Genomic DNA, 21,108 nt, shown 5'->3' on the forward strand with positions numbered 1-21,108 from the left:
GCCTACAACTCCCATCATCCCCCGCGCCCCAGAGAGCCCCGTTAGAGCCCCCTCAGTGCCCTCCCGCACCCCGAAGGGCCCCAGATTCCCCTCCCTGAGCTCCAAGCGCATCCCTGGACCCCCAAGTGCCACTTCTAAACCCAGACATTCCCTCAGGATCCCCAAGTTCTCTCTTAGTGCCCACTCAAAGCCCCCAAGTGTCCTTCTGTCCCTCGAAATTCTTCCCATAGACCCAAAACTGCCCTGAATGTGCCCCAGAAATGTCTCCCTGGACCCCGAAGGGCCCACCCTGGCCCTATGTGGAAAAAAGATTATTAAAAAGATTTAAAAAATGGCTAAAACATTATTAATTATCTTAAAGGGGGAGAAATAAACAACCAATAGAGCTTAATTAATGAAGGGAATTGTGTTACTTAAAAGCAATGACCAATAATTTTATTGGTTGTTAATAATGTATTTTTTATTACAAATATAAAAATTAGGTCATAAAATATAGAATAGTAATATTACAAATGAGGAAAATATAATTTTAAAATTAAATAACATTTTTATTATGAAGAGAAATTAATGAGGTTTTTTATATTTTGGGTGGTCAGCACCAGGTGGGAGATATCATGACATGGTTGTGATGGGGGTGAGGAGCAGGTTGTCCAAACTGGGTCAGCCTGCAAGGGGCTCATTCTTCAACGTGCCCAGACTTCCTAAGGAGTCATTCTGCATCAAGGTCACTTAGGAAATGCTTCTATCACTTTGCCTCTGAACTGGAAAATAGAAAAACATTCCCTTGAGTAAAATAAAGTCATGAGATGCACTTTCAAATCTTCCTTCTTAAGGAAACTCCAAACTGTCTCCAAGCATCTGCACAAGCCCTGGAGACTTGAAGACAATTGAAGGAAGACAAAGAGCTCCTGGAATCTTTCTGTATTTTAATGATCCCCAAGGTTGTTATGAATGGAGTCTTCGATTGCTCAATTAATCAAACAACAAAATTAAATTTAGCAGCAATTTATTAATAATAGCAGTAATTGTATATAAATGAATACAATCAGAGTATATTAGCTACATATATTTAAGTAAATACAGAATTTGGCAGTGAGTATTTTAGTATAATTGAGGTTTGGTTCGAGTAAAGCATAAGCAAAACCAACCAGGGGTACAGGTAGGGCCCTTCCTGTCACAACATATAAAATCCCACTTATATACTGTTTACTAATACATATTAATACAGAATGTTCTGGAAAGCTCCTCCTCGTTTCTATTCCTAAAATCTACGTCACTGTGTTGTGTTGCACGTGCTCCACCAGTGGTCGGGGGTCTCTCCTCCTTTCGGGCTCTTGTTTCCCATGAAGGCTCTGGGTCTCCCTCAGTGTTTGCTGTTTGACCTTGCAGGAAGTGCAGGCTCAATAAGCTTAGAATTATATAATTAAGCCTATGTTACTATAACAAGTCTTGTCCAAGTGGAATCATCCCAATTTGGCTCAATTACAGGTTGAAAGTTTTATTTCTAGATTCTGTTCTTACACCTACACCCTTACTACCTTCACTCCGAACATCTGGAGGATGATTCCATCTGCTTTAACCATTTCCTTTATCCTTCATGCTTTGTTACAAGTACAATTTTTCTATTGATATAAAGCAACAAATTTGGTCATATAATTACAATTTAATTAGCACAAATCACATTAATAACATCCCCAAATTTGCATCCTGAATTGGCCAAAGTCTTCTCTCTAAGTCCAGTGTAGAAGTTTTGTTGATGCCTCTCCTCCTTTCACAAAATTTTCTAAAAGTCAATAATTTCGTGGTCACTGTACTCCAAACTGCCTCTGACCACCACATCTCCCACCAGCCCTTCTCTGTCTGTGAACAGCAGGAGACAGAGCTTTCCTTGGGACTGGAAGAGAAGGGACCTCTCCAAAGTGGTTAAAAATGGTTAAACAAAGCAGGTGGAATAATATAATCTATAATAATAATATAATAATAATATAATCTATAATCTTTGTAGATTATAGCAACAGAATCTAGGAGGAGCTTTCCAGAACATTCTGCATTAATATGCATTAATAAGCAGTATATAAATGAGATTTTTAGCTTGACTGTTTGGTACAGGAGGAAGAGCCCTACCCGTACCCCTGGTCGGTGTAACCCTGGTGGGTTTCGCTTATGCTTCATTCAAACTTTAACTAAATTACTTGCTGCTAAATTTATATATACTCAAATCTATGTATTTAGTATTTTTGTTATTGTATTCATTTATATACAATTGCTGCTATTAATAAATTGGTGCTAAATTTAATCTTAGTTGTTTGATTAATTGGACAAATTGAAAATCCATTCATAACAATACCCACTCTTATAAGTGATTTTTGTGGGTTATAGAGTTTTTCCACGCTTCACCAGGACCCCTCCTCAGACCCTCCCTGGCCCCTCTCAGGACCCCCCACCCAAGACCCCTCCCCAAGACCCCCACAATCCCACCCAGGACTCCAAGACCCCTCCCCAAAGCCCCTCCAGAGCCCCTCCAGACTCCTCCCAAAACCTTCCAAGGACCCCCCCAGCCCCCTTCCAAAACCCAGCCTAGGACCCCCAAGACCCCTCCCCAAAGCCCCCCCACGACTCCTCTCAGGACCCCCAGACTCCCCCAAGACCCCTCCCAACTGCCCTCGATCCCATCCAGGACCCTCCCGACCCCTTTTAGGACCCCCAGACCGTGCCAAAGCCTCCCAGGATCCCATCCAGACCCCCCCCAAGACCTCTCCCCATAGCCCCCCATGACCTCCTCCTGAACCCTCCCAAAACACCCTCCAAGACCCCTCTTGGGATCCGCAGACATCCCCAGGCCCTTCCCAAACCCCCTAAGGATCCCCCCAGACCCCTCCCCAAAATCCCCAGATCCATCCCCAAACCCAACCTGGGACTCCACAGAGCCTCCCCAGACCTCCCGAGGCCCCAAAACCCCCCAAGGACCCCCAGAGCCGCCCCACAAAACCCCCCGACCCACCAAGGACAACCCAAGACCCCTCCAAAGCCCTCCCAGACGCCCCCACCCCCTGACCCCCCCTGCCCCCGTCCTCTCCCAGCGCCTGCCCCGCTCTCTGCAGCGCCTCCCTCAGCACTCGCCCGAGGATCCCGGAGGGGTTCCCGGGGAGTTCCCGGGGGGTTCCCGGGGGGTTCCCGGGGGGTCCCGGGGAGCGGGGGGGGGGAGGGGGCGCCCGCTCTGCGCCCGTCCCCGGCGTCAGAGGGCGCCACTTCCGCCTGGCCTCTGATTGGCTGGAGCGGCGCGGGGGAGGCGGGCGTTGCTGAGGGGAGACGCGCGCTGATTGGTTCGCTCGGGGAGCGGCGCGCCGCTATTGGCTGGGAGGGGCTCGCGCTATGCGGTGGAGGCGGGAGAGCGTGAGGGGAGAGTGGCTGGGAGGGAGGGCCGGGGGGGAAATGGGGGATTTTGAGGGGAATCTGAGGGGAATTGAGGGGAATTGAGGGGAATTGAGGGGAATTGGGGGGAGTCTGAGGGGAATTGAGGGGAATTGAGGGGAATCTGAGGGGAATTGAGGGGAATCTGAGAGGAATTGGGGGGAATTGAGGGGAATTGAGGGGAATTGAGGGGAATCTGAGGGGAATTGGGGGGAATTGAGGGGTCTGATGTGCATTTGAGGAGGCTTTGGGGGGGAAATGGGGTATCTGAGGTGGGGCCGGGGTGGATTTTAGGGCGTTGAGTGGTTTTTGAGTGGGAATTGGGGAGGTTTGAGGCGGGTATGAGAGGAACTGAGTCGTCTGAGGTGTGTCTGGGACCCCTGTCCCCCCAGAGCTGAACAAGTCCCTCTGTGTCCCCATTGCCACCTGTCTCCAATGTCACCCTGCTGTCCCATGGTGAGACAGAATCTGGGGCAAAATACCAGGGTATGGGGGAAAAGCCCCAAGATTTGGGGAAAAAACCTGAATTCCTGGGAAAAAATTCCCAAAATACAGCCTCAAATATCCCCCAGATCCAACCAGGAACATCTCAAAGCTTCCCCTTCTACAACAAACCCATGGTGAGAAAGAATCTGGGGCAAAATACCGGGATTTGGGGAAAAAAACCCAAACGTGGGGAAAAAAACCTGAAATTTTGGTTAAAATCCCAAATTCCTGGGAAAAAACCTTAAAATGCATCCTTGAATACCCCCCAAATCCAGCCAGAAACACTCCAAGGGTTTCCCTTTTATGACAAGCCCATGATGAGGCAGAAATATGGGGAAAAATACCGAGATTATGGGGAAAAAAACCCCAAATTTTGGGAAAAACCCCTGAATTCCTGAGAATAAACCCCAAAATCCCCTGGGATCACTCTCAAATCAAACTGAGAATAACCTCAAAGCTTCCCCTTCTACAACAAGTCCATGGTGAGACAAAAAATTTGGGGGACAATACCAGAATTTGGGGAAAAAATCTAAAATTTTGTAGAAAAGTCCTGGAAATTCTGGGAAAAATTCTGAATTCCTGGGGGGGAAAAAAAAAAAAAAAGCAAAGCTACCCCTTCTACAACAAACTTATGGTGAGACAGAAATTTGGGGGAAAATACCAGAGTTTTGGGAAAAAAAACCCTGAAATTCTGGGAAAAAGTCTGAATTCCAACCAGGAATTCCCAAAGGTTTCCACCTGGGAACTCCTCTAAAAATCTCCATGAATTCCCTCAAAATTCCTCAGAAACTCCCAAATCCTCCCAAAATCTCGCTGAATTTCCTGAAAATCCTTCATTAATTCCCAGATCCTTACTAGGACTTCCCAAAATCCCTCAGAAAACCCCAAAATGCCACCTGGAAATCCCCCAAAAATCCTTCAGAAACCCCAAAATGCTTCTTGGAAATGCCTCAGAAATCCCTCAGAAACCCCAAATCGCTAAGAAATCCGAAAATGCCTCCTGGAAATCCCTTAAAAATCTCTCAGAAAACTTCAAATCCCTCAGAAACCCCCAAAATCCTGCTGGAAATCCCCCAGAAACCCTAAAATGCCCCCAATCCCTCTTGAAACTCCCTGAATCCCCCAGAAATCCCCCAAATCCCCTCTAAATCCATCTGGAACCTCCCAAAGTCCATCAGAAATCCCCAAAATGCCTCCTGGAACTCCCCCAAATCCCTTCTGGAACCTCCCCAAATCCCTCAGAAACCCCAAAATATCTCAGAAAACCCAAAAATTACCTCCTAAAAATGTCCCAAATTCCCCAGAAATCCGTCAGAAACCCCAAAATCCCTGCTGGAAATCCCCCAAATTCCCCCCAAAATCCCTTCAAAACCCCAAAATGCCTCCTGGAAATCCCCTGTGCCTGTGAGTTATGGGGGATTTATGGGATCAGCTATGGGATTTGTTTTCAATTATGGGATTTGGGGTCATTTATGGGATTTGAGATCAGTTCTGGGATTTGGGATCAGTTATGGGGTCATTTATGGGATTTCAGATCAGTTCTGGCATTTGGGATCAGTTATGGGGTCATTTATGGGATTTGAGATCAGTTCTGGGATTTGGGATCAGTTATGGGATCATTTATGGGTTTTGGAGTCAGTTCTGGGATTTGGGATCAGTTATGGGATCATTTATGGGATTTGAGATCAGTTCTGGAATTTGGGATCAGTTATGGGGTCATTTATGGGATTTGAGATCAGTTCTGGAATTTGGGATCAGTTATGGGATCATTTATGGGATTTGAGATCAGTTCTGGGATTTGGGATCAGTTATGGGATCATTTATGGGATTTGAGATCAGTTCTGGAATTTGGGATCATTTATGGGATTTCAGATCAGTTCTGGAATTTGGGATCAGTTATGGGATCATTTATGGGATTTGAGATCAGTTCTGGGATTTGGGATCAGTTATGGGATCATTTATGGGATTTGGAGTCAGTTCTGGAATTTGGGATCAGTTATGGGATCATTTATGGGATTTGGGATGGGGTAATTTGGGGTTCTGTCTGTGCCTTTGGGATACTTTGAGGTGTTTTTTGGGGTAATTTGGGGTGTTTGGGATAATTTGGGGTTCTCTGTTCCTTGGAATAATTTGGGGTGGTTTTGGGGTAATTTGGGGTTCTCTCTGTGTTTTGGGTGTTTTTGGGATAATCTGGGGTGTTTTGGGGGTAATTTGGGGTTCTCTCTGTGTTTTGGGTAACTTTGGGGTGTTTTGGGGATAATTTTGGGTGTTTGGGGGTAATTTGGGATTCTCTCTGTTCTCTGGGGTAACTTTGGGGCGTTTTGGGGTAATTTTGGGTGTTTGGGGTAATTTGGGGTTCTCTTTGTGCTCTGGGGTAACTGAGGTGTTTTTGGGGTAATTTTGGGTGTTTTGGGGGTAATTTGGGGTTCTCTCTGTGTTTTGGGTAACTTTGGGGTGTTTTTTGGGGTAATTTTGGGTGTTTGGGGTAATTTGGGGTTCTCTCTGTGTTTTGGGGTAACTTTGGGCTGATTTTGGGCTGATTTTGGCTGATTTTGGGCTGTTTTTTGGCTGATTTTGGCTGATTTTTGCTGATTTTGTCTGGTTTTGAGCTGTATTTGTCTGATTTTGGTTTCTCTCCCCATTCCCCGCAGCTGTCAGAGAACCCTCCAAACCACATCCTGCTCTCCAAGGAATCAGGAATTCCAGGGGGAACTGAGGGAGATCACAGGGGGAGGGGGTGGAATTTTGGGGGGGATTTTTTGGGGGGGAATTTCAGGATTTTTCGGGTGGTTTCTGGATTTTTGGAGGAATGTTTCTGGATTTGGGGTGGGGGCAGGAATTTCTGGATTTTCGAGGAACGTTTCTGAATTTTTGAGGGACCATTCCCAGGTTTTTTGGAGGAACATTCTTGAATTTTTTGGGAGACCATTCCTGGGTTTTTGGGGGTACATCTCTGAATTTTTGGGGAACATTTCTGAATTTTTGAGGGAACATTCGTGGAATTTTTGGGGGACCATTCCCGGATTTTTGGGGAACATTCTCAGATTATTTGGAGGAGCATTCCAGGATGTTTGGGGAACATTTCTGAATTTTGAGGGGAGCATTTCCAGGTTTTTGGGAGATCTTTCTCGAGTGTTTGAAGGAACATTCCCAGGTTTAGGGGAACATTCCTGGGTTTTTTTAGGACCTTTCCCTGGAGTTTGGGAGAACATTCCTGGATTTTTGGGGACCATTCCCAGGTTTTGGTGGAGCATTCCCAAATTTTTGGAGGAACATTCCCATTTTTTTTTTTGGAGGAACATTCCTGGGTTTGGGGTAACATTCCTGCATTTTTTGAGGGAACATTCCTCGTTTTTTTGGGGACCATTCCCAGGTTCTTGGGGGATCACTCTTGAGTATTTGAGGAAAATTTCCAGGTTTTTTGGAGGAAATGTTCCTGTGTTTGGGGGAACATTCTTGGGTTTTTGGGGGATCACTCCCAAGTGTTTGGGAAACATTCCCAGTTTCTTTGGGATACCATTCCTGGGTTTTTTGGGGACAGTTCCTGGATTTTTTGCAGAACATTTCTGAATTTTTGAGGGAACATTCCCAACTTTTGGAGGAAACATTCCCAGGTTTTGGGGACCATTCCCGGGTTTTTTGGGAACCATTCCCAGATTCTGGGGGGAACATTCCCTGGTGTTTGGGCTACCATTCCTAGGTCTTTTGGGGGCCATTCCCAGGTTTTCTGGAGGAAGTTCCTGAATTTTTGGGGGAACATTCCTGGGTTTTTTGGGGGAATGTTTCTGGGTTTTTGGAGACCATTGCTAGGTTTTTTGGGGACCGTTCCTGGGCTTTTGAGGGAACATTCCTGGGTTTTTTAGGGAACATTTCTGAATTTTTGAGGGAAGACTCCTGAACTTTTGGGGGTACCATTCCCAAATTTTTGTGGTACCATTCTCGGAATTTCTGGGGACCATTCCCGTGTTTTTTGGGGTACTATTCCCAGGTTTTTTGGGGTACCATTCCCACATGTTTTGGGGTACCATTCCTGAGTTTTTTGTGGTACAATTCCTGAATTTTTGGGGTACCTCTCCCAGTTTTTTGGGGTACCATTCCTAGACTTTTTTCAGGACCATTCCCAGATTTTTTGGTACCATTCCCAAACTTTTTGGGGTACCATTCCCGAATTTTTGGGGACCATTACCGGTTTTTGGGCTGTCCCTCACTCCATTCCCCTGTGCCAGGTTCCTGGGGTTCAAGGAGCTGCGCCTGGTGCCCGGGCACCACGACATCGCCTTGGTGGAGCTGGACACAAAATCCCAGAGAAACACCCCAGAATCCCAGAGAAATGCCTCAAAAACCCGTCCTGAATACCCCAGAACTGCCCCAAAACATCCCAAAATCCCAGAGAAATGGCTCAAAACGACCCCTCATAACCCCAAAACTGCCGAAACACCCCAAATCCATTCAAGCTGCCCCAAAATCAACTAGAAACACCCCAAAATCCCTCCAAACCACCCTAAAATCCCTCCAAACCACCTCAAAATCCCTTAGAGCTGCCCCCCAAATATCCCAGAATTGCTCAAAACCAGCCCAAAACACCAAAAAATCCCAGAAAACTGCCCCCACATTCCACAGAACCACCCCCAAATTCCATAGAAATACCCCAAAATCCTAGAAAAGTGCCCCAAAAATAGTCCTAACCCCGCCCTAAACCTACCACCTGCCCCCACTCTCCCAGGTAAGTTCAGTGCACCCAAATACTTTTTTTATCCCAAATCCATTTTTTACCCCAAATCGTCCTTTTTCCAACCCCAGAATCCTTTGTGTACCCCAAATGTCCTTTTAGTACCCGAAATTCTTTTCTCACCTCACATTCTCCTTTTCACGCCCCAAATCTTTTGTGCATCCCAAATCCCTTTTCCCACCCCAAAATCTCCTTTTCCCACCCCAAAATCTCCTTTTCCCACCCCAAAATCTCCTTTTCCCACCCCAAATCCCCTTTTCCCACTGAAATCCTGACCTCAAATCCTCAATTCCCACCCTAAATCCCCCTTTCCTCCCCAAAATCTCCTTTTTCATTCCAAAATCTCATTTTTCCATCCCAAATCCTCCTTTGTCCTGGTGTGAAGGACAGATGTCTGCCAATAAAGGCAGAAGCTTCTCTTTGAAATGGTGAATGTAAACCCCCCTCCGTCCAAATTATTATTATAATAATTTTGAAATTAAGGGGTTCTCAGGCAAAGATAGGGGAATTAGGAATAAGAATTCTTTACTAGGAAAATTAAAATAGAAATACAGTATTACGAAAAACAGTCCCAACCCTGACAGAGTCAGAATCCAAGCTGACACCCATCAGTCAGTCAGGGTGTTGGCACAGTCCCATTAAATGGTGGCTGCATCCTCCTGCAGTGGCAGATGTGGTTCAGTTGGAGCAGTGCTCCTGTAGAAGGTGCAGTTTTCCTCTGAAGGTCCAGAGATTATATGGAAAGGTCTGGTGTTCCTCTGGAATCCAATGGAAAGAAGGTAACTTGCTGTCCAAAAACTCCGTTTTTATCTAGGTAGGAAAGGCTTGGTTCCTTCCCCTGGCTGGAGCATCTCCCAATGGGATGATGTAATTTTATCAGTCATAAAGTGGGACTTAATGGACCAGCAGCAGATGATATCCTCCTGGAGGGAGGATGGGTTGTGGAAAAGATAAAGAGGATTGCCCCATCTTGTCTTAAAGATGGACCATTAATAGATGGTATGTGCCATGGAGATAAGGGTCACTGCCCGACCCAGTTTCCACAGATGGTGATAGAATACACATTTCTGGCCACATCAACCCAACACATTATCCACCCCTTATTCTATTGCCATCTGCATAATGAAACCTTATGCACAGTTCTCACTTAAAATTAGGTTTCCCTGTGGTTCACAATGGGTTTCCCCGTCTTTCTGCATTACCCACCAAGTGTAACCAGGTTCTTGAGCAAAGACAATCCCACGGATGAGTTTGTCTTTGCCTGAGGTGTGATTAATCCAAACAGTCTGTCCTAAAATGCCATTCATGTGTACTACAGGGACTTTATCTCCATCCACTGTGTACAAGGGTTCAGATTGGGCAGGACCAGCTCGACTGATGGACCCTCTGGTGTTAACCATCCAGGTAGCCTTTGCTAAATTCGTTTCCCAGTTTTTGAAGGTTCCCCCACCAAGTGCCTTCAGGGTAGTCTTGAGTAGGCCATTGCACCCTTCAACTTTCCCAGCAGCTGGTGCATGGTAAGGGATATGATATATTCATTCAGTGCCATGTTCTCTGGCCTAGGCGTTGATAAGACCATTCTTGAAATGGGTCCGGTTGTCCAACTCAATTCTCTCGGGGGTGCCATGCCTCTAAAGATTTAATTTTTGAGGCCCAGGATGGTGTTCTGAGCTGTAGCGTGGGGCACAGGGCAGGTCTCCAACCATCTGATGGTGGCTTCCACCATGGTCAGCAGGTAACACTTGCCTTGGGGGGTCTGAGGCAGTGTGATGTAATCAATCTGCCAGGCCTCTCCGTACTTGTACTTGGACTATCGCCCATCATACCAGAGGGGCTTCACCCGCTTGGCTTGCTTGATGGCAGCACATGTGTCACAGTCATGGATAACCTGGGAAAGACTGTCCATGGTTAGATCCACCCCTCGGTCTTATGCCCAATTATAGGTGGCATCTCTGCCCTGATGACCTGAGGCATCATGGGCCCATCGAGCTAGGAACAATTTTCCCTCTTGTTCCCAATCTAAGTCTATCTTTGAGACCTCTATCTGTGCAGCCTGATCTACCTGCTCGTTATGCTGCTGTTCTTCATTAGCCCAACTCTTTGGAAATGGGCATCCACATGACGGACTTTCACAGGTACCTTCTCTACCCGAGTGGCAATGTCTTTCCACTCATCAGCAGCCCAAATTGGTTTTCCTCTACGTTGCCAGTCAGCCTTTTTCCACTTCTCCAGCCACCCCCACAGAGCATTGGCTACCATCCAGGAGTCAGTGTAAAGGTAGAGCTTTGGCCATTTCTCTCTGTCAGCAATGTCCAAGGCCAGCTGAACGGCTTTGAGCTCAGCAAGTTGACTTGATCCACCTTCTCCTTAGGTAGCTTGTGCAAGCTGTTGTGTGGGGCTTCATACTGCTGCTTTCCACTTCCAATTCATCCCCATGATGCAGCAGGAACCATCTGTGAAAAGGGAGTAGCATTTTTCATTTGCTGGCAGTTGGTTGTACGGTTGAGCTTCTTCCACCCGGGTCACTTGCTTCTGCTCCTCTTCGTCAGCGAGACCAAAATCTTCACCTTCTGGCCAGTTTGTAATTATCTCCAAAATCCCAGGGCGATTCGGGTTGCCAATACGGGCGCGCTGCGTAATGAGGGCAATCCACTTGCTCCATGTGGCGTCGGTGGCGTGGTGGGTTGAGGGAACCTTTCACCCCAGCACTGGCAGTCGGGGTGCCAGGAGAAGCTGTGCTTCCGTGCCAATAACCTCTGAGGCAGCTTGAACTCCTTCATAGGCAGCCAGGATTTCCTTCTCTGTGGGAGTGTAATTGGCTTCAGACCCTTTGTAACTTCTGCTCCAGAATCCCAGGGGTCGACCTCGGGTCTCACCAGGCACCTTCTGCCAAAGGCTCCAGGACAGACCATGGTTCCCGGCTGCAGAGTAAGGCACATTCTTTACCTCTGGTCCCGTCCTGACTGGGCCAAGGGCTACTGCATGAGCAATCTCCTGCTTGATCTGGGCGAAGGCTTGCTGCTGCTCAGGGCCCCAGTGGAAATCATTCTTCTTGCGGGTGACCAGGTAGAGAGGGCTCACAATCTGGTTGTACTTAGGGATGTACATTCTCCAAAAGTGTTTGGCACCTAGGAAAGCTTGTGTTTCCTTCTTGCTTGTTGGTGGAGACATTGCAGTGATCTTATTGATGACCTCAGTGGGGACCTGGTGCCGTCTATCTTGCCACTTCACTCCCAGGAACTGGATCTCTTGGGCAGGTCCTTTGACTTTGCTCTTTTTAATGGTGAAACCGGCTCCCAGCAAAATCTGGATGATCTTCTCTCCCTTCTCAAATACCTCCATTGCCGTGTTCCCCCACACAATGATGTCATCGATGTACTGCAAATGTTCTGGAGCCTCACCCTTTTCCAGTGCAGCCTGGATCAGTCCGTGGCAGATGGTTGGGGCTGTGTTTCCACCCCTGGGGCAGTCGGTTCCAGGTGTACTGCACGCCTCTCCAGGTGAAAGCAAACTGAGGCCTGCACTCTGCTGCCAAAGGAATGGAGAAAAATGCATTGGCGATGTCAATGGTGCCATACCACCTTGCTGCCTTGGACTCCAACTCGTACTGCAGCTCCAGCATGTCTGGCACGGCAGCGCTCAGCGGTGGAGTCACCTCATTCAAGGCATGATAGTCCACAGTCAGTCTCCATTCTCCATCAGATTTGCGCACAGGCCAGATGGGGCTGTTGAAGGGTGAGTGGGCTTTGCTGACCACCCCTTGGCTCTCCAGCTCACGGATCATCTTGTGAATGGGAATCACAGCATCTCGATTTGTCCGGTACTGCCGGCGGTGCACTGTCATGGTGGCAATTGGTACCTGTTGCTCTGTCACTTTCAGGAGCCCCACTGCAGATGGGTTTTCTGATAGTCCAGGCAAAGTGTTCAACTGCTTAATGCTCTCTGTTGCTACAGCAGCTATTCCAAAAGCCCACCTGAACCCCTTTGGGTCTTTGTAGTAGCCATTCCTGAGGAAGTCTATGCCTAGAATTCGTGGTGCCCCTGGGCCAGTTACAATAGGATGTTTCTGCCATCCCTTCCCTGTCAGGCTAATCTCAGCTTCCAGCAAAGTGTATTCCTGTGATCCCCCCGTCACCCCAACAATGGAAACAGGTACCTTCCCCACATGTTCTGATGGTATCAGGGTGCATTGTGAACCAGTATCAACTAGTACTCTATGTTCCTGTGGCTTTGATGTGCCAGGCCATCGCACCCACACTGTCCAATAGATCCTGTCATCCCATGCCTCTCCCTGGCTAGAGGCAGGGCCCCTCTAGCCCTGGTTATTATTTCTTTCCTGGGCATACATAGTGGAGGTTCCTTCTAGGGGATCTGACAGATCATCCTCCCTTCTGTGATACCCTGCACCTTTACCATGGGAGGCTGAGGCTACCTTCATCTTAGCACGGTTCCCTCGGTTAGCATTTCCCTCCCTGAGCTGACACACCCGTGCTGCCAAGACAGAAGTGGGTTTCCCATCCCATTTTCCCATGTCTTCTCCATGGTCTCACAGGAAGAACCACAGATTAGCTCGTGGGGTGTACCCTCTCTCCCTAGCTGGGGGGTGTTGGGTTCTAGATTTGGGGCCTATGACTCACACTGGTGCTGCACTAATCTTTCTTATCTCCTTCCTTATCTCCTCCCTTATCTCCTCCCTCATCTCCTCCATCCTGTTTTGGACCTCTTGGAGGTCCCTGGCCACGGCAGAGACATTGGCCTGCATTGGGCCATTCATAATACTCTCAAAATTTCTGAGTCTGTTGGCAACAGAACCCACTGTCTCTTGGTGGTCATCAGCATTGATCATTGCAATGAAGGTGGTATACTGAGATGGCCCCAGGTTTGCCAGATTCCACAGCATCTGCCCTGTGCACCTGACCTTGTCAGGGTCATTGTCATGCTGTCCATCCCTCCCAAAGAGTACCTCTAATACTGCCACTTCTCTCAGCTGCTGGATCCCTTCCTCAAGAGTTTTCCAGCGTATTCTACGGTGGTACTCCTGCATTCTCTCTTTGTGGACAAACTTCTCTCTCACACTCATTAAAAGCTGGTCCCAAAGGGAAAGGAAGCCTTGGTCCCTTACAAATATCTGGTCCACACCTGAATCCTGGGCCAAGGATCCCAAATTCCTGGCCTCAGTTCCATCCAGTTGCACACCTGTTCCCGTAAGGTCCCAGACCCGGAGTAACCAAGTTGTAAAAGGCTCACGGCCTCGCCGTGCAATGTTTTTACACAGGTTACGGAGACTGTCGTATGAGAGGGACTCGGTAACAATCTCAATCTCTGGCTCTCTTGCTGGCTGTGAGGACCCTCCTGGCTGATCCCCATTATCTAGGTGCCTCGTTTTAATCTTAGATTTTCTAGTTTCCACAGGGGCAACTGCTGCTGGCTGTGGCTGCCCCTGTGATGCGGCTGGAACCTGGACAGATACAACATCTACGGGTTCCACTGCAGCACCATCTGACTATCCCTCTTTAGGGCAGGAGGAGGGTTTCTCACCAGCTGAAGAAAAGTGCTCTTTCAACATCTGGTTGTGCTCCTTAAACATCTGGCTGTGCTACTTCAACATCTGGCTTTGCTCCTTCAATACCTGGCCAATATCCTTCACTAGAGCCTCCCACCCACTCTGGGTGGTTCATTTCTGCAATGGGCTGTGGGGCAGCATCAGGCTCTGGGGCAGCATCCCTAGTCCCCGTAGCAGAGTCATGTTCTGGGGCAACATCCCTAGTCCCTAGGGCAGGGGAAGACTCTGGAGCAATATCCCAAGTCCCTGGGGTAGATATCAGGGCTGTTAACCAAGCCAATATTCCCTTGTTTCTGAATGCTAAGTAGAACAGGCCTATCAGCAATGCCAGCCACTGTATAATAACACTAGCAATTAAAACAGATCTGAAATCCTTGAAAACTGGTGGAGTAGCCTCAAAAAACTGGGTAATAGGTTGGGAGAAAATTTCCCTTGCATTCATTACTTCACAGTAAGTACCATTATTGAAATAAACCCAGAAACACGCAGTTAGAGTATGATAGCTCTGGATCCATGTGGCCACTTCCCAGAGAAAATTAAAAAACCATGAAATTCTGACATAATCAATCCACCAAACTAATCGGATAATAGCTACAGTAACTTTGGTGAGAGGGCCCATATTCAAAAAAGGGCTTACAAATGGGAGAGAGGTATCTGTGGCCACATGGAGCCCAAACCAGATTAAACCGGACAACATGTTGCCCCTCAAGAGAGCTGTTACTCCTGTCTTAACTCTCCTCTTAATGCCCTCCTGCCTCACGTTGGGCGCCAAAATCTGTCCTGGTTTGAAGGACAGGTGTCTGCCAAGAAAGGCAGAAATTTTCCTTTGAAACAGAGACCTGAATTCCACTCCCCCCCAAATATTATAAACGTTTGAATCTAGGACTCTGAGGCAGAGATAAGGGGGTAGGAATAACAGCTCTTTTACTAATATATCTAACTGTACCAGAAGAAACAACAGCAGTTGTTAAAATTACGAACAAAACAGAACAGATAACTCGGTTCCAGTCCTTTCTTTAGCTGTGGACACGCTCTCTCTCGGCGGGAGCGGAGGCGGGAAGGGGCGGCTGCGGCCGCGCCGGTCTCAGGGGGGAGCGGCTGGAGCGGGCAGCTCCTCGCTCACCGTTTGGGTTCTGGTGCTCAGCTGTGTCCACAGAGACTGGAGGCTGGAGCAGGGCAGATGCAGGGCAGGTGATGGCAGAGGGTCTGGCTCTCCTGCCTTCGGCCGCGTGGCTCCAAGACCGAGTGGCTCCTCCTCCCAGCTCGCCGGGAACACGAGTCCCCTCCCGAAGCATGAGAGCCCCTCCCCAAGCCGATCCCACCTACCCCTTTTGTCCAGAGCCAGCAAAGATCTGCGGGTGTAACCGGCAGCTCCATTAGAATGACAACGGGAAAAATTCCCCAAATTGACACAGTAATAGGAAAACACTCAACCCCCAACAGGGCCATTGTGCCAATGCAGAGCCAAGGAGAACATTGTGATATTGCTGGGCCTCATGGAAACAAAGATCTGTTGTGATACTGTGGGGCCTCATGGAACCAAGGGGTAACTGTGATGCTTCAGGGCTCCAAGGATCCAAGAATATGGAACAGACCTGGTTGACTTGGCCTCCTGGGGCCAGAACTGGTCCAGCTGACCTTGGCATGTTGAGTGTTGCTTCTCATCTGCCCCTGAAATCTTAAAAGTTCTGTGCTTTCCCTCCTGTGGGAAAGAACTGTCTTTCTCCTCCAGGTGCCAATTGGCCGAAATTGGGATACCTCCAAATTTGATTATATCCTTGGATTGTTCCCATCTGAAACCTGCCAGGACAGAGAGCTCTGTCTGACCTTGGCCTCATGGAGGCCACCTTGCATCTGTGTTTAAAGCACTGGGGGACTGTGCTTTTCTCCCATGGAATGAAACATCATTCATGTCCAGGCGTAAATGGCCAAATGAGAATCTGTCTCTAAAATTCCTTGTATCCAAGGATAGCTCCCAGACAAAAGCTGCCAGGAATGTCTAGGTTCCCATGGCTTCCTGAGGGCCAGCTCTCATCTGCCTTTGAAACATTGGGGCTCTATACTTTTCTTCCTAGGGAAAAGAGCTGTCCTTCTTTTCCAGATGCCCAGGGACAAACTGGGATTTGGCCTCCCAAATTCCATCTAGACAAGGATTGCTCCCAGACAAATGCTGCCAAGACAAACAGGTCTGTCTGGCCTTGGCCTCCTTGGGACTGCCTCTAATCAGTCTTTGAAACACTGAGGCTCTGCCCCTGCCTTCCTGTGGAGAAGAATTGTTATTCCGGTCCAGGCACCCATGCCTGAAATCGAATTCCACCTCCTAAACTCTACATATATCCAAGGGTTTTTTCAGACAAAAGCTCCAATGACAGACAGGTCTGGCTTCCCTTTGCCTTTGATCTGCCTTCAAATCCTGGGGTTCTGTGGTTTCCTTCTTTAGAGAACAACTGTCCTTCTTGTCCAGGTGCCCAAGGCATCAAATCGTTGACCACTAGATAGGGACAAAGGAGCTCTGTGCTCAGTGAAGTGGAGACTGAGGAGAGCAAAGGAGAGCCCTGAGAGAGATGGAAGGGTGGTTTCAGGGATGGTGGATCCTTCTGACATAGTGGAAAACAGCCAGAGAAAAAAAGAATTAATGCCAAGGGCAGCTGGGACGGTCCAGAATGGACAGAAGGAGAAAGGAATTTCTCTCCCAGGGCAGGGCTGTGGTGCAACACGTCCCTGAGAAGGAGTCTGGAGCAGCCCAAGGCTTTGTGTGGCCAGGTAGAGGCAGGCAGGATGCAGAGCTGTCAGCAAAGGAAGGGCCAGCGAGGTGGGGCAGCCGGGGGATGACGACAGCCTGCAGGGACAGAGGCGCAGGGCATGGACACCGTAGGACAGCCTGGGCTGCAGAGGGCACAGGGAAGGGCAGCAGCTGAAAGGCCCTGCCAGAGCCAACTGCTGCAGCACTGGGGCCATGGCTGCTGGCCCTGGGCCTGAGGCCAGCAGGGGACAAGTGAGCCTTGCTGTGCTGGGGCCTCATTGCCTCCTTGTCCCTGCTCAGCAGCCTGGCAGGGGCCGCCCCATGGTCCTGCCCTTGGCATTGCACATCCCCAGAGCCCAGTGGCCCGGGAAGAGCCCTGAGCAATGAGGGAGGGACAGGATGTGCCTTGCCAGGGGCTGGGGCTCAGCCTTGGCCCTTTGCATTCCTGAAACACATCCAGGTTTGCTCAGCATCAGAGACACCTTTCCCTTGTTTATCTTCATCTATCATCAGTGCCTCCAGTGTTTGGCTCTAACTGGAACCTTGGGGCACTTTCTGAGTCCTGTCCCTCAGTGGGACCCATTAAAACTTCAAGAAACTTTGGCATATTAATTTGATTTTGAGGTCTTTAAAAGTTTTTTTGAAAAACACTCTCTCAGGGACTGAATGTGATTTAAAAAAGAACAAACTCCTGAGCAGGTCATTAAAGTCGTTGTTTTGTGTCTCCTGGCACAAAGAGAGATAATGGCAAGCAGGAAAAGCTTCAAAAAGACATTTCTGCAGAGGAGCAGCTCCTTTCACAGCCCAGCAGGGCTGAGGGCACTGTCTGCAGGCACTGAGGGGACAGGAGCCAGGCACAGACAGGCTGAAGACAACCAGGACTGGGAAGACATTGAGCTGAGATTTCACTTGGGGAAACATCTTCACAGCCCTGGACATGGTGAGTCTGTGGGTGCAGGGCAATGTCCCCTGTGCTCCTGGAGGGATCTCCTGGAGCCAGCACAGCCCACAGCCTGGGGGATGTGTCAGGAGGACTCTCCCAGTTTCTCTGAGGCACAGGAGGAGGAGGAGGAGGATGTGTTGCAGAGCAGGGCTGCCCTGGGCACCGTCAGAGGGACAGGACAGGACGGCTCCTGCTGCCAGGGATGGCTGCAGGGGCTGAAGCTGGGGCTGCAGCCAGGGCTGCCCAGGGCTGTCCTGCAGAGCAGCTCCTGCAGCCCTCAGGGCTCCTGGCCAGCCCAGGGCATGTGCCACCTGCCAGGGGCAGCTCTCAGCCTGCCTGGCAGCTCCCCATGGACTGTGGGGAGAAGTTGGAAGTGGAAGGAGCCACCCCCATCAGGGCAGATTCCTCCTGCTGTGGAGATGGTGCTGCATGGCCAGGGCTGCTCTCAGCTTTCTCCTGAAGGGAAGGGAAAGGGGCTGTCAGGTGTATGTGTGTCACTGAGACTCCTGCACTGTCCCACTGGGGATCAGCATATCTGCCTCAGATCTCCCTCACAAAGTGCCTCCTCATCCTCCTTTGCCTACAGACAGCAGCAGCAGCACCTTGGCTTGCAGCATCTCAGTTTGTCTGAGCTGCCCTTAAGGGCCTGCTGGCATGGAGATGCCCCTGGGCAGTGTCCTGTGCTGAGAGGGGTGTTCAGGGCAGAGCTGAGCCCCCAGGGCTGGGCTGGGCTCTGGGAGCACTGGCAGGGCCTAGGCTTGGATAGAGAGAAATAGCTCCCAGTAGGCACAACCCTAGACAGCAGAGAGCCAGACCAACCCTGGATATCTCTTCCTGTCCGGCTTCACAGGCAAAAACAGAAGAGTTTCAAAAAGGTGACTTTTAAATGAGACCTTACAAAGAGTCTACTTTATTTTCAAGCTTCTTTTGAGTGCAATCACCCTGAAATAGAGAGAGATAAAATAAGTAAAAGAAATCTGTGTGGGATCAGCAGTCTGACTGCACTGGGGTACAGGGACCCCGGTTTTTCCTTTGTGCTCTCCAGTTCTGGGTGAAAGCAATGCTGAAGATGAGGCAGTAAATCAGCAGAAAAAAACCTGAACTCAAAAATTATAAACCAAGGTAAATGAAGTTTCCCACAAAAGGGAGATGTAATATTCAGTGAAAAATATAGCATAGGATTGACTAAAGGAAATCTGTCCCACTTTGTCAATGTTTCCTTTCAACAGTCCACAATGTCCCGAGTGAAGAAATGTCCAACAGCAGCTCCATCAGCCACTTCCTCCTGCTGCCATTGGCAGACACGTGGCAGCTGCAGCTCCTGCACTTCTGCCTCTTCCTGGGCATCTCCCTGGCTGCCCTCCTGGGCAACGGCCTCATCATCAGCGCCGTAGCCTGTGGCCACCACCTGCACACCCCCATGTTCTTCTTCCTGCTCAACCTGGCCCTCACTGACCTGGGCTGCATCTGCACCACTGTGCCCAAAGCAATGCACAATTCCCTCTGGGACACCAGGAACATCTCCTATGCAGGATGTGTCATCCAGCTGTTTTTCTTCATTTGCTTCATTTCAACAGAATATTTCCTCCTGACCATCATGTGCTACGACCGCTACGTGTCCATCTGCAAACCCCTGCACTACAGGACCCTCCTGGACAGCAGAGCTTGTGCCCACATGGCAGCAGCTGCCTGGGCCAGTGGCTTTCTCTATGCTCTGCTGCACACAGCCAATACATTTTCCCTGCCCCTGTGCCATGGCAATATCCTGGGCCAGTTCTTCTGTGAAATCCCACAGATCCTCAAGCTCTCCTGCTCACACTCCCACCTCAGGGAACTTGGACTCATTGAGATAAGTGCTTTTCTGTATTTTGGCTGTTTTGTGTTCATTGTTTTCTCCTATGTGCAGATCTTCAGGGCTCTGCTGAGGATCCCCTCTGGGCAGGGACGGCACAAAGCCTTTTCCACCTGCCTCCCTCATCTGGCTGTGGTCTCCCTGTTCCTCAGCACTGGGACATGTACCTACCTGAAACCCTCCTCCATGTCCTCCCCATCCCTGGATCTGGCCCTGTCAGTTCTGTACTCAGTGGTGCCTCCAGCCCTGAACCCCCTCATCTACAGCCTGAGGAACCAGGAGCTCAAGGCTGCAGTGTGGACACTGATGACTGGCTGCTTTCAGGAACATTAAACGACTTTCCAATTTCTGCAAAGTGCTTGTAATAAAAGTCACCTTTGATAGTTATTGTTGGTTTTATTGGTGGGTCTTTTTCTCTGTTTAATTGTTTAATATTGTTCGTAAAGAAATGTCATAGTTTGCGCCATATCTCATTTTGTTTGTCTCCACATTCCCTGTGGTCACAGACTGTGTCAAAGAGGGGCTGCAGCTTTCACTGGACTCAAGGATCTCCCTCCCACCAAGGTTTCCTCAGAGATCCCCTTTTGTTCCCTTCTCTGGAGCTGCAGCAGCAATGTCTGTGTGCAGAGCTGGGGCAGATCAGTGCTGGCACAGCAGCTGTGCCCAGCAGCAGCTGCAGCACTTGGTGTTGCCAGTGCTGTTCCCGTGCCACTGCCCCGCTGCCCTCCTGCCCCTCGTGTTGCTGCAGGGCCTGAGTGCTCTCGGGGCTGGGCACAGCCCTGGGGGTGGCAGTGCCGGGGCTGCAGCAGGGACAGGCCATGGGCACTGCTGGGGCAGCGCTGACGCCTCACGGCAGGGCCTGGGGGCTCCAGGCTCCTTGCCCAGGCTCTCTCCACAACACTTGGCCAGGCCAGTGCTGAGCAGAGAAACCCCCCATGAGCAGCCCCAGGCTGGCCGTGGGCAGGCTGGGGGCAAACAGCATGGCTGGTGCTCTGCAAGGGCCCTGCAAGGGGGAGACCCTGGCAAGGAGCAGCAGAGCAGGGGCTGATCCATCCCCACTGCGCTGGACAGCCCAGGGCAGCGTCCCAGAGCGTCCTCATGCACCTGCCAACAACATCCCCCATCTGCAGCCCTGGCCTCTCCCCCAGCTCACACAGGTGCCGCATCCTTGCAGGTACAGGCACGGCAGCACTGGCTCAGGAGCCCCTGTTTGCACTGCACAGAGCAGGCGTCAGCACCCCCATGGTGCTGCTGTGGGGAGATGGAGCTGAGTGAGCACAAATGCCATCAGCCCCTGGGGCCAGCAAGGGCTGGGGATGGGAGGGAAACCACTCAGGTTTGTCGTGGCCTCTGCAGTCAGCCAGAAAGTCAGTTCCCATGA

At 49.6% G+C, this 21,108-nt stretch overlaps 1 protein-coding gene across 3 annotated transcripts in view; it reads left to right on the forward strand.

The window, feature by feature from the left end:
- The window catches only part of LOC130266132 (olfactory receptor 14A16-like), a 540,143-nt gene extending 520,007 nt beyond the window's left edge, over positions 1–20,136 (forward strand). The window contains exons 3-5 of one of the 3 annotated variants that reach the window (XM_056515469.1): positions 9,945–10,030; positions 17,670–17,872; positions 19,105–20,136. In XM_056515469.1, the coding sequence (XP_056371444.1) occupies positions 17,677–17,872; positions 19,105–20,060 (1,152 nt within the window). In that variant the 5' untranslated portion in view covers positions 9,945–10,030; positions 17,670–17,676 and the 3' untranslated portion in view covers positions 20,061–20,136. Of the gene's footprint in view, positions 1–9,944; positions 10,031–17,669; positions 17,873–18,948; positions 18,998–19,104 lie in introns of those variants that run through there. The other 2 variants (XM_056515470.1, XM_056515471.1) reach the window with 2 other exon arrangements.
- The last annotated feature ends 972 nt before the right edge of the window (positions 20,137–21,108 follow it).

Source organism: Oenanthe melanoleuca, unplaced genomic scaffold (genome assembly GCF_029582105.1).
Source record: "Oenanthe melanoleuca isolate GR-GAL-2019-014 unplaced genomic scaffold, OMel1.0 S001, whole genome shotgun sequence".
NCBI classification, from domain to species: Eukaryota; Metazoa; Chordata; class Aves; order Passeriformes; family Muscicapidae; genus Oenanthe; species Oenanthe melanoleuca.